This window comes from Micromys minutus (genome assembly GCF_963924665.1).
Source record: "Micromys minutus genome assembly, chromosome: 21".
In the NCBI taxonomy this organism is placed as follows: domain Eukaryota; kingdom Metazoa; phylum Chordata; class Mammalia; order Rodentia; family Muridae; genus Micromys; species Micromys minutus.
Genome location: NC_137956.1, coordinates 52,246,496 through 52,263,991, shown reverse-complemented (window position 1 = coordinate 52,263,991; position 17,496 = coordinate 52,246,496). Strand labels below are relative to the sequence as shown.

General features: G+C 42.2%; 2 protein-coding genes across 4 annotated transcripts in view; one reads left to right on the top strand and one right to left on the bottom strand.

Annotated features, from left to right (window-relative positions):
- FYCO1 (FYVE and coiled-coil domain autophagy adaptor 1) overlaps positions 1-17,496 on the top strand; it is a 62,227-nt gene that overhangs the window by 35,908 nt on the left and 8,823 nt on the right. For all 3 annotated transcript variants that reach the window (XM_080934595.1, XM_080934597.1, XM_080934596.1), the window contains one exon: positions 14,233-14,328. In XM_080934595.1, coding sequence (XP_080790721.1) covers positions 14,233-14,328 — 96 coding nt within the window. The remainder of the gene's footprint in view (positions 1-14,232; positions 14,329-17,496) is intronic.
- CXCR6 (C-X-C motif chemokine receptor 6) lies at positions 5,908-6,963 on the bottom strand (the record flags this gene model as incomplete). Its single annotated transcript, XM_080934333.1, has 1 exon — positions 5,908-6,963. One exon carries the CDS (start codon positions 6,961-6,963, stop codon positions 5,908-5,910), a length of 1,056 nt encoding a protein of 351 aa, XP_080790459.1.

Genomic DNA, 17,496 nt, shown 5'->3' with positions numbered 1-17,496 from the left:
TGATTGTATACTTCTGTGTTATTTAATCTCTATTTTATGCCAGGGCACTGGTACATTCTTAATTTAATCACCTCCTTAAAGGTATTTGTAATTAAAATCATCCTTATTATAATTAAAATCATAGGTATGATTTAATTTGAATAAATCTATTAAATTTAAATAATTTTAATTTAAGTAACTTAAAATCAAAGCTTCTCATTACCAAACCTAAGATAGCTCCTAGTCACTGTTTGCTTTTATGACTTTGGACCAGTTTTTTCCTTTTTGAAACACTTCACTGACAACATTCTTGTCAGTCATCTTCAGTGTTTATGCTGAGCCCCTATGACCCAGGGATCCCCAGGGTACCATCTTTTCCTTTAGCTTTATGTGATGTACTGATATCCTGTGAATCCATGAGCCAAAATAAACTTTTCCTCACTTAAATTACTCCTTCCAAGTATTTTACAATGGAAACAGTAGCTATCATGGAAAATTGGGGTCGTTGTTGTAATTAACTCTGACTGTGGTTTACAGCCTTTGAGAAAGGATGTGGAAAGGATTTCAGACTCTGGCCAGCAAAACCCCGCTGTTTCGGTTATTCTCAAGACCAGAGTGCCCCTAGAAATATGTACAATATAGACTGTGCCATAAAGTTTTGGTTGGGAAGAAGGATTCTATCAAGAAATGGAGTAGAGGTCATTTGTATTATATTCTGGCTAAAAAATTAGCCATGTGTTACTTGTGTCCCAAAACTTTGAGAGCTGCTAAACTAAAGCATAATAGACTGGAGACTGGGGAGGTGGCTCAGCGATTTAGAGGACTAACTGCTCTTGCAAAGGACCCAGGTTCCCAGCACTCACATCAGACACCAGATACCATCTGTAGCTCTAGTTCCAGGGTATAAGATAACCCTCTGGCTACCAAGGGCACCTGCATACACATGATACACATAATCTCATGCAGTATACATACATATGTATATGCATTAAGAAAATAGAACAGTTTTATTTATATTCTGTCCTGTGCTCTTTGCTTCCTGATCCATGCCATATGCATAGGCATCAACCTCTCACTTCATACTCCTGCCAAGCATGACATTCATATGTAGCATGGTTACTACTCTCTAATTTTAGCCCAGTTCGTGAGCATTGAAACCCACCCCTGGTTCCAGTATGCGTTCTCTGCTTCCAAGTGCACTGCTGTGTAAATAGTCTAGATGACTACTCTGCCATGGTTTTCACACTGTGGGACTGATAGGCTCTGAGCCAAAATAAATTCTTCCTTAAGTTGCTTCTGTCAGATATTTCAGAATAGCAATGAGAGAAGTAGCAAATACAGTCTGAAAAGCCCAACTCTTCTCGTGGTGAAGGACTTCTGTGAGCTCATGATGACTCATAGTGAGAACTTTGATTTGCCCAGAATCCAAAATAGGACCAGGAGTCACCTGTCACCTTTATCATGTCAATTTTTGCCACATGGGAAAAGCTGCACTTAATCTTCATGAGGGTGTTAGCCTAGATTTTAGGCTTAAGTGTATTACCACACTTGTGTGTTCTCTGACTATAGCACTGAATTCAGTCATGGTCAAAGCTCTTCATTACCAAACACAAGATGGCTCCTGTTCACTGTTGCTTCTGTGACTTTGGACCAATTCTCTCCTTTTTGAAACACTTTTTTGATATATACATGGTCAGTAGTCACCAGCATTTACTCTGACTGCCATAACCCAGTGGTCCCAGGATTTATTCTCTTCCTTTTAGCAGTAAACTACATTCTGCTGTTGGTGCCTAACAAGATGGATGAATAAATTTGTGTGTAGACAAAGAGCTAGGAGTCCCAAGAGGATGCCATTATTTAAAGTGTCTTCTCACAGGCACTTGTAACTGTATGAGGTGACTGTTCTCTAGCTTTCTCCTTCTCTTTCACCTTCCTCTTTCCTAGTAGGAACAGAAACAGAACGCTTCCAGACTGCTGACCAGTATGAATCGTTTTTGGTTTTGGGAAATCAGGAACTGTTCCAGAGAAAGGAAACTGCCAGCACTCTGGCCTGACCAACACAGATCTGGGATTGACTGAGAGGAAGCTGTAGTCCTTGAATCTCACCTTTGTGAGTGAGGAACCACCTTTCTACACACTAGATTGTGTGTTAGCATGTATGGGACCTTTCCCTTAGCCTTCCTTTTCTTCCCATTTAAAACTCAGTCAAAGACAGCAAGAGTCTGAGAAAGTATGGGAAAGGAGAGCCCTAGACTTGAGCCACCATCCCTCACAGGAAACCTAGAGGGAAAGGTAAACAATCTGAGGAACAAAGTAATACTAGAGGAATTAAGCTTTACTCTTCCTGGAAATGATGGAGGAAGAAAAAGTCTCCACCCTCCCAGAGAAACCTAACAGGATCTCCTGTTGACAACTACCCTTCCCCATTCTGGCTTATCTTGAATGGTGACACTTAACAGGAGCACAGCCCTCACCTGGAGCACACAGATGCCCTGTACGACCTTCAGTAATGACTGTACCCTCTCCTTTGGTGTCCTAGACACCACTACCCAAATTTCCAGTTGTTCTCACAACTAAGGTAAAAGGTAGTTAGCTCCCTTGGCCTCTGCCCAGCTCACACAAAGCCAAAGCCTCCCAAACCTAGCCTGCTCTCGAGGTACGAGATATATAAGCCATTCAGGGTGAAGAGTATAAGCTCCAGACTCAAACAAGCCTTCAGGCCCTATGGCCATGGTAAATGTGGCCTCTGACTGCAGCTCCTTTAAGTTGTGCAAGGGAGCCTAGAATACCTTGCCCTTCCTTAAGGCAATCAGAGACAGTGCCTGAGCCAGAAACCTCTTGTAGAGAGATGTAATTTTTCTGCTGCTGGTGCTGAATTTTGATGTCAGCCTATGCTGTGCATGTCTACTAAGTACAAATGTTTCTCGGTATCTTCAACTTGTAGCCTCATCATCCCTTTAAAAAAAATGTTTTTTTAAAGTCTTCCTCAGGTACCCAGATGACACTAAATGATCTGAAACCTTCCCTCAGAGTCTGCTTGCCAGTCACTTCAGAACCAGGGCTTTGTGGCCACAGTGCTTAACAGGAGAACTGTGGTCACCAGCCAAGAGATCTGATGCCTGTTATTGTAGAAATAAAACAAGGACAGGATATGGTGAACATGGTTAAAGTTCAAAAGCCACCCTATGCCTCTATTAACCCAAGACCTGTGACTGTAGAGGTGTACAAAGTTGCCAGGCCCTTTGTGTGTTATAATACCTACCTGAAAGTTCTGTGGCCAGTGTTTAGGAGCAAAGAGTCTGCTAACAAGGTCCACCCATCATCACTCCGAAAGTGGAGATGACAGTACCAAGCTGCCTGTAAAACAGCACTAGTAACTATGGACCTGAAGAACTGGGCACCTGTCCAAGATGCTACTTTGAAAGCCCTGTGGAAGGTATGATTTCTTACAGCTTCTGTATTCTGTGCTCCTTTTTCTGCCTTGTGGCACCATTCCCTCATCCAAGACACCAAGAATTTCTGAGTAATCAGATGGTTCCCTAAAAGGGAGTCACCATGTATTCACCTCTCTGAAAACATAGCTACATCTGGCCTTCATATGTCTTAACTGAAGCCAGAACCCATAAGCACTTCCACCATCCTCAGTAATGAGGAGCCCAGCCTTGAAAAAGGCTTTCTTGGATTGGCCTAGAGTGGCACTATCTCTGAGTGCTGAATGTCCAGCCATACCTCTAGAATACCTGTGTAGATAGCTACAGGGCCCTATCACCTGACTCATCTTTCTTCTCATTGAGAGCCTACGTTTCCTGAACTGGGATATGAGGGAAGTCAGATATGAAGGAAGGGCACTCAGCCCCTCTCCATCAACAGTGTTGCAAATAAAGATGAATGCACTGAAGGCTAAGCTTATCACCTTGCATAAAGCAGCCTAGTTGTTTTGAGTGAGCACTTGATGTTACATGTCACTTGTACATAGCAAGGAAGAGTACTACAGATCTTCTGTGCATGTTTAATAAAAGGGTGCATGGTACCATGGACCAGGACTGCACTCCAACATATGGTCAAATTTTTTGAGCCAGAATTCATGTGGCATGCCCTTCATATCCAGAAAACACACACACACACACACCAGCCTGTGTCACTACACCCACCCCCAGAGATAGCATAAGGAACCTCTACTACATCATCTAAGAACCAAACTTCTGCCAGTGAAGATCTTTCACCCACAAAAAGATTGTGTTGTTTTCTGTTTGGTTTGTTTTGAGACAGGTTCTTGTGTAGCCTAAGTTGGCCTCAAACTTTCTCTAGCTGAGAATAACCTTAAACTTTGATCCTCCTTCCTTCACCTCCCAAATACTGGGATAATAGGTGTGTTACACCTAGTGCTGGGCTTCAAACCCAGGACTCCATGCATGCTGGGCAAGAATCTACCACCTGAGTGGAACCTCAGCCAGTGCTAAATGGTATGTGTTATCTTAAGTCCTCCTCAAACCAACTTAGATATTTGTGCTTTCTCATTAAAAGGAATTACCAAAAGTTAAGAGATTTGTTTGGACCAAGTGTGCTAGCATATGTCTTTAACCCCACACTTGAGTCAAAGGCAAGTGGATCTCTGTGAGTTCAGGCTGGTCTACATAGCAAGTTCCAGACTTGCCATCACTATATAATAGGGAAGGAAGGAGAGAGAAATGGAAGGAGTTAGAGCCTTGAGTGCAAGCATGTTGAGAGATTGAGATTGATTTGTTTCATTGAGGTCGTACCTAGTGAAGAGCAAGGAGACAGCCGTAAGCTGCTCTTCCAGGCCCTGATCCCAGGGTTATCTAGCCTCCTGTGCATTCTCTCAGCCTTTTTAGGTAGATGTTCTTGTTTAGGCGAATGATTTGGTGGTACAAATACCCAGCAAGCACCTATAGTCCTATTCATCTGATTGCCAGTGTCAGTCTCATCTGGCATGTAAACTCACCTCATCCTGGAGCAGTATCACAGAAGTTGGACAAATGCATCCCACATCCTGGGCAGGAGCAGGAAGCCACCATGAAAACAAGATTGTTACATTGGTATAATGCATTTCCTTTGTAGACCACCGCCCCCAAAGTTTAGTTTTAACATATTTCCTTTAATCTAGGCCTAGAAATTAACTGGGTTGTTTTTGTGCAGTTTGTGAATGTTTATTTTGTTTTGTATCTCAGGCATACCAAATTAAAGTAGAATGTGCCTAAAGATGAAAGCAGTTTGGAAACTTCCAAAAGGTTTTATTTCTTAGCCATGAAACTCAAAATACTTGATACATTTGTGTGTACATACTATGTGTTACAAGCATGGGAAAGTTCCTTTTTTTTTTTTTTTTTTTTTTTTTTTAATTTTCAGATGATGAAAGCCACCAGAGACCTCTTGTATTTGTTATAGTCTCAAACTCTGTTTTGTACATTTTTCTATCATTACATGGACCACTGAAATTCAGCTAATTTATTCTGGCCTATTTTCAGTCCCTTATTGCTGCTCTTTCCAAGACAATTACAATAAAATATAAGCATCAACTTATAGAAAAGTCAGACAGACCCCTGGATGAGTCAGAGCTTGGTCTCATTTGTGTGGGGCTTCTCAACTCTCAACTGCTTGCTTATAGAAGACTCTTCTGTACTCTGGAGCCCTGAACATCACCTGCTATTACCATCTTAGTTGATGCAGCTCTGATTCAACTTTTAGCCCCAAACTTGGTAAAAGAGAACCTGAGATCTCTAGAGTTGACTGTCATAGCCTTGATTTCAGCATTATATATTTATATCTGAGAAGCTTTATATACCAGTGTTCAGTGACTTCTCCATGATACTCCAATGCTATAAGCAAAGCTTTTCTGCTTGCATCCAAAAGATATAGCCATGCTCTTAAGAGTTCTGATACTAGCTTCTCCAGGTGTGGCAAGGCCTACTACAATTGGAACATGCTGGTCGCCTCTACATTGTGGGAGGCAGAACAAGTCTTGGAACTGTCCTCAGAAGACTTCCACTGACTTGAGACTCCCAGGTGAGAGAGGCAGCTGATATCCTTCATAAGTTTCCAGAGGTTCTTCCGGAACTTTAAGCCAACAAAGGCATAGAGTACAGGGTTAAGGCAAGCCCGAAGGTATGCTATAGCCTCTGTCACTAGAATGGCATACTGAAAGCTGGTCATGGTGTAGTACTCCCAGCTTGTGCTTTGGATTAACATGGTGAGGTTGAAGGGTGTCTGAGTCAGCAGGAACACAGCCACTACAAGGAAGATGATCTTTAGAGATTTGTGCTTCTGGAAGTTTCGAGCATGAAGCAAGGTCTTGATAATGCCTGAGTAGCACAGAATCATAGTGAGCAATGGCAGGAAGAACCCCAGAGTCATCTGTATAACAAGAACCACAGTGGATATCGCCTCATTGTGGTACTGACAGATAAGCTTGTCAATATTTTCAACATTGGCATAGATGATCTGTGGCAAAGAAACCAACAGGGAGACTACCCAAATGAGCAAGCAAGTGACTTGGCCCCAGATCTTCCATTTAGCCTGCCGGTTGAAGGCCTTGGTAGCCTGGACCACTACAACAAAACGATCCACTGTGATGCAGGTGAGAGTGAGCATGGACACGTAGAAGTTCATTGTATACATGCCTCGAAGAGTTTTGCACATGACTGTGCCAAAGACCCACTCATAGGTGCCTGCATAGGCCCAAAAGGGCAGAGTACAGACAAACACCAGGTCAGCCAGGGGCAAGTTCAGCAGGAACACATCTGTCAGATTCCTCAGCTTCTGGTAGAAAATGTATATAATCAGAACTAGGGAGTTCCCTAGCAGCCCAAAGACAAACACTACCAGGTACATGCATGGCAGAAAAACTTCCTTGAACTTCAGGAAGCGCTTGTACTCCTGGCTGTTACCACTGGAATTGTTGAAGGGCCAGGGATGGTCTTCATAGTGCTCATTTTCCAGATCTGCCTCTTGATAACCATTATCCATGGCATCTGTTGAGGTAAACATCTGTGAGTCAAAACCTAAAAGTTAGGTCTGTCTGAGTGACATTCTTTCTTCCCATTGTCCCTATTAACTCCATTGAGAAAGCAGATTTTCTCTAACCCCATTCGGCACCATGTTCAATAAGAGCAGTTTGCTGAAGATGGCCATGTCCCAGGGGAAACTGCTCAGCCAGCATGAGGGACTCTTCAACAACCCTAAAACCCTCAGGTTCCTCCTTTGTCTCTCCCATAAAATGCTCATTGTTTAAAAGAAAAAAAAGACACCATACAGTCAAGTGGACACAGTAGCCCTTTGGGTTTTTGTTTGTTTATTTTATTTTTGTTTTGTATTTTATGTATATGGATGCTTTGTCTGCATGTATGTCTGTGACTTGTGTGTGAGCTGTGCTCATCAAGGCCAGAAAAGAATGTTGGACTGCCTGGGACTGGAGTCACATATGGTTATGAGCTACGTGCAATGCTGAGAATTAAGCCCAGATTCTCTGGAGACAGTCTGGTGCTCTTAACTGCTGAACTATCTCTCTCCAGACCCACAACAACTGCTTGGAAACACAGGACTGCTACCTATCATGAAGGCCTGTCCCCATCTACTTGGGGACGAATAGCAGGTGCCTACCACTCTGCCTTATGCTGGTCAATTTTATGTCAGCATAAGATAGAGTCATTTAAGAAGAATGGCTCTCACTTGACAAATTGTCTCCATATGATTGGCCTATAGGCAGGTCTGTAGTGAGCTTTCTTAATGAGTAATTGATGTGCAATGGCCCAGTCCATTTTGGGTGGGGACAACTCTGAACTGCTAAAAAACAGGATACTCAAGCTAGAAAGGAACAAGCCAAGTAAGCAGAGCAGCACTCCTGAGTGGTCCCTGCTTCAGTTTCTACTCTCAGGTCCTGCCCCTAATGAACTGTGATCAGAACATGTGGGATGAAATAAACCCTTTCCTCCCCAAATTGCTTTTGGTCATGATGTTTTATCACATTAGAAACTCTAACTAAAATATCCCTGTTCTTTGTTAAAAATCATAAAAACCAAACCAAGTGCCTTTTCTAAGAGGCTTCCTTACTGCTATCCTTGGGACTGGAGGAGGATAAGGACTATGTCTGACTGAAGAGTACTTCCTGTTTACTCTTCCTCAGCTGTATTGTGAGTGAGTGTAAAGAGCAATTAACTGGGAAATGGGAAAACCAGGTGCCCAGAACTTTGACAGAGATGGATTTGTTGCCAGGGAATTAAACTAAACTTTTCCATTTATCATCTCTAACAGTTTCTGATATCTATGCTGGAGCCTCAGATCCTGGAGATCTCTTTATTTGGGGGAATCTCTAGGAAGGTGTATGTCCCATGAGGAGGCATGGCTTTAACTCCTTAATTAGCCATTCAGGACCTAAAGGTCTCTTCACAGTGGAAGGCCATAGAGTGGCACATGAGGTAGAGTGGCTGCTGAATAGGTTTGCAGCAAAGGCCACACACCTGCCTCTCTTGCCCAGGACTTGACCCTGCTCTGCCCTGTGACTACTAAGAACCACAAATAGGACATAGGGTAATACCACCTGTGGCCTAATTGTAGGGGCAGCTGTGACAGACAATATTTGGCCCAAGAGTGCCAGGCCAACCTTGCCCGAGTCCTAGACTCATATCCTGCCAGGGTGGGTTCTAGACGACATCTTAAGATGTGTTTGGGCAGAACTTCTGTAAGATTTACCAAGACAGACTATTCCCTGCTCAGATGAGGACATGTAAAAGTTGAAGACATCCTGCCCTTTTGATCCATGTGGTCATTTGAGTCCTAAGAGGAAACAGTGCCCACCCTGATCCTTCTGCAACCTCTCCCTTCCCTAGAGCTATAATGCCTTTTCTCACCATCTAGAAAGGGACTTGCCTTTAAAACAAGGCTACTCAGTAAATAGTCCTCACACCTACACTTCAGACTAGATCTCTGGTCCTGATAAGCTGGTTGCTGGCATCCTGCCCCATAGTTTTCTGAGGGGCTAAAATAGTGTCAGATGTTTGTGTGCATCGTATTGACTCACATGGGGACGATTGATCTTTCACCATTTAAAATATGAACTAAACAACTTTGCTTTCCCAAGAGTTACCTCCAGTTCTCTGTTGTTACCTCACTTGTATTTGCTTGTTGTTGTCCTATGCTTTTCTGAATCCAACCCTAGCATGACTCTTCAGAAAATGTACAAGTCTGTATTCAGTGTTATGTTGGTAGATGGGAACTGTACAAATAGAATGTTGAAAATCACTAGTCTGGGAAGTGGCTGTCAGTGGAATGCTGGCTTTACGACCATAAGCACACAAAATCACTGTCCCTCGTACAAAAAATAGATGACACTTCTGATCTTCCTCCTTCCACCTCCAAAGTGCTGGAATTGCTGCTACACCTGGCACTTAACCTTTGTGGTCACAAACCTCTTTGAAAATCTCTTTAAATCTGTAGACCTTCTCTGAGAAATAATGTCCATACACCTATAATTCATGAACCACATATTCTATAGGCTCTTGTTTAAAGACCTTTGATAACATTTATAATTTTGACTCTAGTCTTTAAAGACCAAACTCTGTCAGCATTGCCTTTGGCAAAATTACAAATTACTCAGTTCATCGGCTTTATTTATTTCTTTATTTATAGTCTACAATGTCTGCAGTTGTACATTGATTTATACTGAAAAAAAGTAAATAGTAATTGTGGATTATAGCTTTTTTTTTTTTTTTTTTTTTTTTTTTAGAATGAAAAGAACTAAATAGACCAGCAACTAGACTGCTCTATATTCCTGAGTGGTTCTACTGTTTCCATCCTTTTATAACCACTTGCTATATTTATTCCAGAACCAAAGAAGTAGTTTTCATATTTCTCTAGTCCTTACAGCAACCATGGCAGTGATGGATGGGAGCCATGAGTAGCTGAATTCAGTAGCTTTCACCATGTACTCAAGTCATGCTGCAGGCAGGAATCTGAGAGACCCAACAAAAGAAAGCAAATGACTTACCCGAAGCCCCAGTAGCTATGTTACAGAGTGAAGCGTGCTCGCTGAAGGTCTGCCTCCGGTTCTCTGTGATGTGGTCTGTGTTTCCGTCAAATACTTAAGAGCCTTCAGCTAGAGACCTGCCCCTCTCTCTATCCCATAGGCAGAATCCACTTGACAAGCTTGACAAACCTGCCCACTTAGAGAGTCAAAGATGAAGCATGATTCTGATTCTTTATACTCCTCTTTTCTTGGCTTGGCACATATTCTGCTGTTAAAACCTAATAGGATTTCCATTTGTTAACTAAAGAGGACCAGTAAGTAGATTTGACCTTTTTCAGTCTACTGAAGATGGAGGACTTTGTCCATTAAAATCACTTTATTTACTGATCACACATATCTTTGGGACATTTTAGGTCTAGGCTAATACAAAGTCCATGCTATCGATTAGGCTTTGTGTGGATGTAGACCCAGTATTTACCACAAATGTCTCAAAACATTTGTGAGGACCAGATATTATCTCTGTTTACACATGAGAACATAGGAACGAGAACCAGCATAACTGGGGAATTCAGAGCTATAAGCTGAGGTTTCTGACAATTCCCAGACCAGTACACTAGGTTGCTTTTAGGTGATTGGTTGTGCTGGAGGGTCTGGTGTAGCCCTACACTCTGGCCCCACAGGCCTCTGGCAGGCAGTGCCCACCTGCCATGCTTGTCTTGGGTAGAACTGCCGAGGTTACCCTCCTGAACTTTGCCCCATCTGGCAGACACTATGATCTTAATGCAGTCTGGTTATTAATTTCCGTGAGCTAGCATTGCTGACTTCTATGAATATTTACCCTGGAAGTCAGGTACTGGGAGTAGGACCAGAATCTAGAAACTCTATTTGATTTTACTATAAGATAGGTATTATATAGGGGCTTCCATGTACAACTATTGGGTTTTGCTCAGCTCCTCATGGATGCAGTGCACACTGAACACATGAAAAGATGCACATGCTGCATCAAATCCTGAGAGGGAGATAGTTGAAACACCTCTCCTTCTAAAAATAACCCTTGGGGTGTTAGAAAGATAGCTCAGCAGTTAAGAGCACTTCCTGTTCTTGCAAAAGACAGATTCAATTACCAGTACCCAGGTGGCAGCAAACAGCCATGCATAACTTAAGTTCATATCTGTGAGCAAAACACTCATATGCATAAAATAAGTCTAAAAATATTTTAAAGATACCTTTTAGGACAAGACAGCCCTTTAGACAAAACCACCTACCCTGGGGAATTTAAGTTCAGAGGGATCAGTTTTACTGCATGTATGGGTGGTACTAGAATGGCCTGAGCTTTGTCAAGCATTGCTCATCTAGAAATCATTTGTCTTCCTCAAGGAGAAGAGAGCCCATCTCAATGCTCTGTGATTGTTTGTGCATGAACATCTAAGGTACATGCATCGGTCACTGGGGAGATTTGAGAATGTATGGTACTTTTTGTCATAGCTATGTTACAGTGAAAAGTTTTATGTAAAATAAAAATTTACAAGTAAATGCAAGGAACTAGTCCATTTGGGACCACTTTACATAAATAAGTAGCCTTTTACTATTCACATCTATAGCATTTGTTGTTCCAAGGTTCTTAAGTTCCTTTGACTCAAAGATCTAAACTGCTCAAGAGTGAGTACCCAGTTGCCTATGTCTTGCATTTCCTCAGATATACTCAAATATCTAAAATAGAATTGAGAAGAGATTGGACAGAGTAGGCACTATTGCTTCAGTCTTATCTTGGAAGTCATTTGTGCTGACCTATCACCTTTTCTAGAAACCTGGCATTCTCAAGTCAGAACTAGTAGGATATCAACCCTGGGACTTGAGTTGTTGTTGTTTTTTTGTTTGTTTGTTTGTTTTGTTTTTTTGTTTTTGTTTTGTTTTGTTTTTGTTTTTAAATTTTCTGCTGCTTTGCGGGGAGAAGTTAGCAGAGGGCAGACTCTGATCAGTGGCAGAGTTATGGAGGACAAATTTGTGGCTGAATACCCAGCTATTTGCAAGTGAGCCAGAAATGGCTTGCTAATTGGCACCTGCAGGTTTGTGAGTTCTGATCAGACCATAAAAACTAAGCCAAGATCTTAGAACTGCTTTTTGCTTGGCTGTTACATAGAAAAGAATGTCAGTTACTACAGTGAGTGTGTTCTGTACCATACTGTGTAATACCAACCTGTGTGGTGACTGAAGCCTTGAAGTATAACTAGTGCAGACTAGGAGCTGAATTCTTAGTTTATTTGATCCTGATTAATGTAAGCTTACATGGGAACTTGTGGTTAGTGTTGGACGGTACAATCTGAACAGAAGATTCCTAGTCCTCTCCTGGAGCCTGGTATTCAGTAGAACAAGTGACAAAATGGAGAGAAACCTCTGAGGAAGACCATAAACAAGACATAACAGGCTGCTGGGCATTTCTTAGGTGGGGCTTCTGTTCTTGACAGCCTAGAGAACTGTTGTATAGTAATAAAATGATAAACAAATTACAATATTTGGAATTTGACAAAAGAATGCTAGAGGCCTAACTGGAAGTACTCAGGTGACTCTGACCCAGAGAGGTAGGCCTCAGATCACTTTAGGGGTAGGACCCTTAGCCTCTACCTTGTTTCTGTACCTCTTTATTCTTTTTTTTTCTTAAGACTTTTACTTTATCTGTGCAGGTATTTCGCCTGCATATTTATATGTGCACCATATGCATGCAGTGCCTGTGGGAGCCAGAAGAAAGTGTCAGATCCCTGAATCTGGAGTTACAAACAGTTATAAACCACCATTTGGGCACTAGATCAAACCTGCATCCTCTAGAAGAGCAGCAAGTGCTCTTGCTGAGCCATCTCTCCAACTTCAAAGATTTGTTATTTATTTAAGTATATCTCTGTGTGTGTGTGCATGTGAATGCTCATGCCTGAAGAGCCCAAAAGAGGGCAGGGTATTAGTTCTCTTGGAACTGGAGTTGCAAGCAGTTGTGAGTCACCTAATATGGGTGCTAGAAACTGAAGTTAGGTCCTCTGGAAGAGTTAACAAGTACTCCTAACCTTTGAGCCATTTTTTTATCCTTCAGTAAATTGGAGTATTGATTACATGGGCATTTGGGGTAGAAAAGACCCTTATACTGGGGCTTATGATGCAGACATGTGCTAAGTCTAGATAGACTGTGCAGTGGGATTCCTGGGAACACGGGACCATTCATTACTTTAGAGCAGTGGTTCTCAACCTGTGGGTCTCAAGCCCTTTGGCAGTTGCAACAGATATTTACATTAAAATTCATAAAAGTGGCAAAGTTTCAGTTATGAAGTAGCAGTGAAATAATTCTATGGTTGAGGGGTCAACACAATGTGAGGAACTGTATTAAAAAGTCGTAGCATTAAGAAGGTTGAGAACCATTGCCCTAGAGAGCAGAGCACAGTGAAAGACTGGTGGTTTTGTCACCCTAAGAAGCCAGAGAAGCTAATGGTAGGCCCTGCTGCTGGAGCAAGGAAAGGAAAAAGGTCACTTGAGAACACTGATTTTTCTGGGCTGAGAAAACCATGTCAACAGGAAAGAAAGTACATAGCGACAGAAGGAGATGGGGTGTCCTCTAGTGGTCCTGCTTGTGTTTCTGCCATTCTCAAACTTGTTTTATCCCTAATGCATTTACCTGACTACCTAGGAAAGGCCAAATCTCCCCAAAATGCTGCAAACCAGCATGTGAAGATGGAGTGGATGTGCCTGAAGTCCATGCAGGCGAGAGCCTTTGATGAGAGGAAACGTTTGAGATATACTGACCATATCCCTGAGACATTCTGAAAGAATCCTCCAACCCTTGAGAAGGGCTATAACATTGGGAGAAGGCCTTCACATGGGAGCAGACCATTTTGGGAGGGGGGAGGGGGCTATGCCTTTCTCAGCATAGTTGTCGACTGAAGTTGGTTGGATTATAAAACTCTTGAGAGCTACTAGCCAGACTGGCCAGAGTCCTGGGTGGGAACATCCTGAGCTGCAGTCAGGGTATCTGATTCTGGAACCAACTCTGTAAGGGCTCCAGTTCTTGTGCTCCAGGGCCAATACTAAGAAGGAAGAAGGATTTGCTGGTGTGGGAGGCGAGGGTGACCCATTGGTGTTTATGTGCACTCACACTTCTTCCAGGACAGTTTCTTACAGCCCTGTTGTCTTCACTCGGCTGTCCCCACTGAAGTCCTCGCTTCATTGTAGACCTCAGGCTATAGAACTTTATGTGCTGATAGCTAATGGTCTGTTCTCCTTTTGTGCTGTTTCAGGGACACCACATCAAACTCATTAACCCCTGAAGACACTGAAGACATGCCTCTGGGCCAAGATGCTGAAATCTGCTTGCTGAAGTCAGCAGAGCTGATGTAAGTGGCAAGCTGCTTCGTGGGCTTTGCGCCAGGGGAGATGAGTCCCAAGGAATGGAGTCTGGAGAAGGGACACTTGTCCTATCAGAGCCAGAGCTGGTCCTACCCAGTGGAATGATGCAGATCTTTGAGGGCAACAGGGCATTTTTCAGTTTAGGCATATGTGACTCAGAGACTCAGGTACCAGACCATCAGTCATAATCAAAGGACAGACATCAGGCCAAGTGAGTAGTGATTAAAAACACAGACACATACAGGAGTAAATAAAACAAAAGTAGGATTTAAGAAAAGTTAACAAAAAGTGAGAAAATTTAAAGTGAAAATTCTAAGACAGGAAAAAACATTGAACTATTTTCTGGAGGCAGGACCTGTAGCAGGGTGCAAAGACTGAGGTGACTTCTGTTGACATGGGCTAATTCTCTGAGCATATCACAAGCCAAGCAAATTGAAGAATCGCACATCCTGCATACTTTCCTCACCCAGCGGGGAGATAATTGTGTGCTCGTCACATGCTCCTAGGGGAGTAATCACATTTTGAAGCTTCCTGCTTATCTCTGACTAGTTTTTCCAGCTGTTGGTCTTGGCTGTCTACTGGCTGCTAGCTTTCTAGCTGTTGATTTTATAGATGTTGCTGGTCTCAGAGCTTGATGGAGTCTATTAGTAGTTCGTTAAACTCCTCTCTTTGTTCATACTTGTATGTGCCCAGTTTGTAGGGCTTATTTCATTTCATTGTCTTGTTTTAGGCAGTGCTTGGGATTGAACTCAGTCTCATGACACAGGTACTCTAACACCCAGCTACATCCCAACCCTACTGGCTTGTAGTTTTGCCATGGACTCTTGTATTTTTTTTTTTTTTTTTTTTTTTGTGGAGAGCTAACACCAACTCCTGCCACCTACCAAGATGTAGCTCTGGATTTTCTGTATTGCCTCATATGTAGCTCTTTGTCTTCAGAGCTGGATGAGATTTTCTCCTATACCCCGGGGTGGTCTCCTTTCTTACTGTGTGGAAGATTGATGTTAGGAGCTACTCTTACACAGTTTAGTCTGTTGCAGTTAGCTGACTTAGAAGCAAGAATATGTGAAAGGGCAACAGTGCCTTGTTAGGGCCTTTGTAGAAGTGGGAGCAAACCAGAGGCAGTAGGGCTGTTGTAGAGCAGGAACCGGGTAGTGCCTTATGCACATCCGTGTGGAAGCGAGAACCAGCCAGATCATACAGACACTGGCTCTTCCCACCAGAGCCCCGTCCTTCCTCTTATGTGGTCAGCTTCGCTATCTCATACCCAGCAGTAAGCTCTTGTTTTCTCCTTCCTAGGTGTTTTAGGCCTGAACCCTGATATCTGTTTTAATTGCATCAGGGGCTTCAGTTTGTACTTTTTATTTTTAAAGCATAATTTACATATAGTAAGCTTGTCCTTTAAAATGTATAATGGTTAGATTTTTAATAAATGATGTGGTATCAAAAAAAAAACATGACTAAGAAATAAGTCTGTCTCTTTAAAGTTTCCTGTGTTTGTTTATAATCTTCCTTCCCTCCCCCTATCCTCTGTTTTCTTAATATTATTTTTTGTGTTGTCAGTGGTAGCTTTTTGGTTTGTTACAGACACACACACACACACACAGGTGTTTTACCTACATGTTTATCTGTGCAAACCTAACTGGTACCAACAGAGTCCAGAAGAGGGCAAGAGGGTATCATCAGATCCTCTGGGATTAAAATTAGGCAGTTGTGAGCTATCATGTAGATGCTGGGAATAGAATCCTGCCGAGCAGCCTCTCCAGCCCCATTTTGTTGTTTGGTTGTTGTTGTTTTTATTGTAAGAGCAATGAATTTTTGTTGTAGAAAATAGAAATAAGCAAACTATTTTTGATCCACCTAAATTCCAAATAGAAGCAGTCTTTATTTGTGAGTAACACTGCAGTGGGAATCCATATCTGTGTGACAAAGGAATGTTGTTAGAGAAATAAGAGGAAGACTGCTGTTTTGAATCATTAGCTACCACGCTCCAGAACAAGGGCAGCATCAGTCCACCTTTGGACACACAGCCTTGCAGAGATATGTTCTGTTATGTGTAGTTTCAAGGGCCTTTGTGAACATTTGTAGTTCTAGAACTTCTGTGCTCGCTCTAGTGAGCAGGCATCATAAGAATGAGATTTCCTCCTTTACAGCCTGCTGCTTTTCAAAAAGGTTTTGGCTAAAAGTGATTTCGGTGTTTTTGTTTTTAAGAGAGTGCAGGCTTTTTATTTGGGGGAGAAAAACCTGCAAGGGATGGGAGTCTCTGTAAGAATCAGAATTAGATTCCACTGTCTACTTATAAGATGGGGCCGTTTAGAGCAGAAGAGGTTGTGGGGAGGGGCAAAACACTGAAAATGACTCTTTATTCCCACTGCTTTCACCATGGCCATCCGTCTTCTTTTATAGGCATATGAACTAACTGGTCATCTTTCGGCATGAATTTTCTAAATTTTTGCTTACATTATTGTTATTTGTTTCTTTTATCTTAGTTTTTTTAAGACAAGGTCTCATGTAGCTCAGGCCTAAAACTTTCTATGTAGTCTGAGGTGACCTTGAACCTCTGGTCTAAATGTGAGTTATGGCACTCTAAAGCTTTTAAGGCTTTGTAGCTTTACTATAGCTTGGCACCAGAGAGTTAGTTTTTCCAGTGATAGTTCCAATGGCTGCACTGTCATTGCTGAACAGGACCATTTACTCTTCTAACATTTATACATTACTATATCAAGCACATTAGAACACAAAGAAGACAAAAGACCCCTTCCTGGGGGCAGATGTAATGACAGTGAACAAGGAAAACGAGCAAACAAGAAGAGATTAGAAGAGAGAAGGATTTGTAGTTTCATGTAGACTACACTACAATGATATGACTTGGAGGAGGTGAAGAAGTTGCCATATAGCCACCTGAGGGAATAGTATTCCAGGCAGAAGGAACAGCCAAGACAAAGCCTTTAAAACATAATGTTGACCACTAAGTTAAAAGTATTAGAAACAAGTTTTGGAATGTAAAGAAAGAGAAAGAGACCACCACAGCAATGAAGAGCCTGGACAAGGCAAACTTTACTTTGAATGAAGAGGGTGTGCTTGGAAGAGCAAACACACAAGACAGGAAGCTCATTTGGTATTCATTACAATACAGGTGGAGACCATCTTTTCCC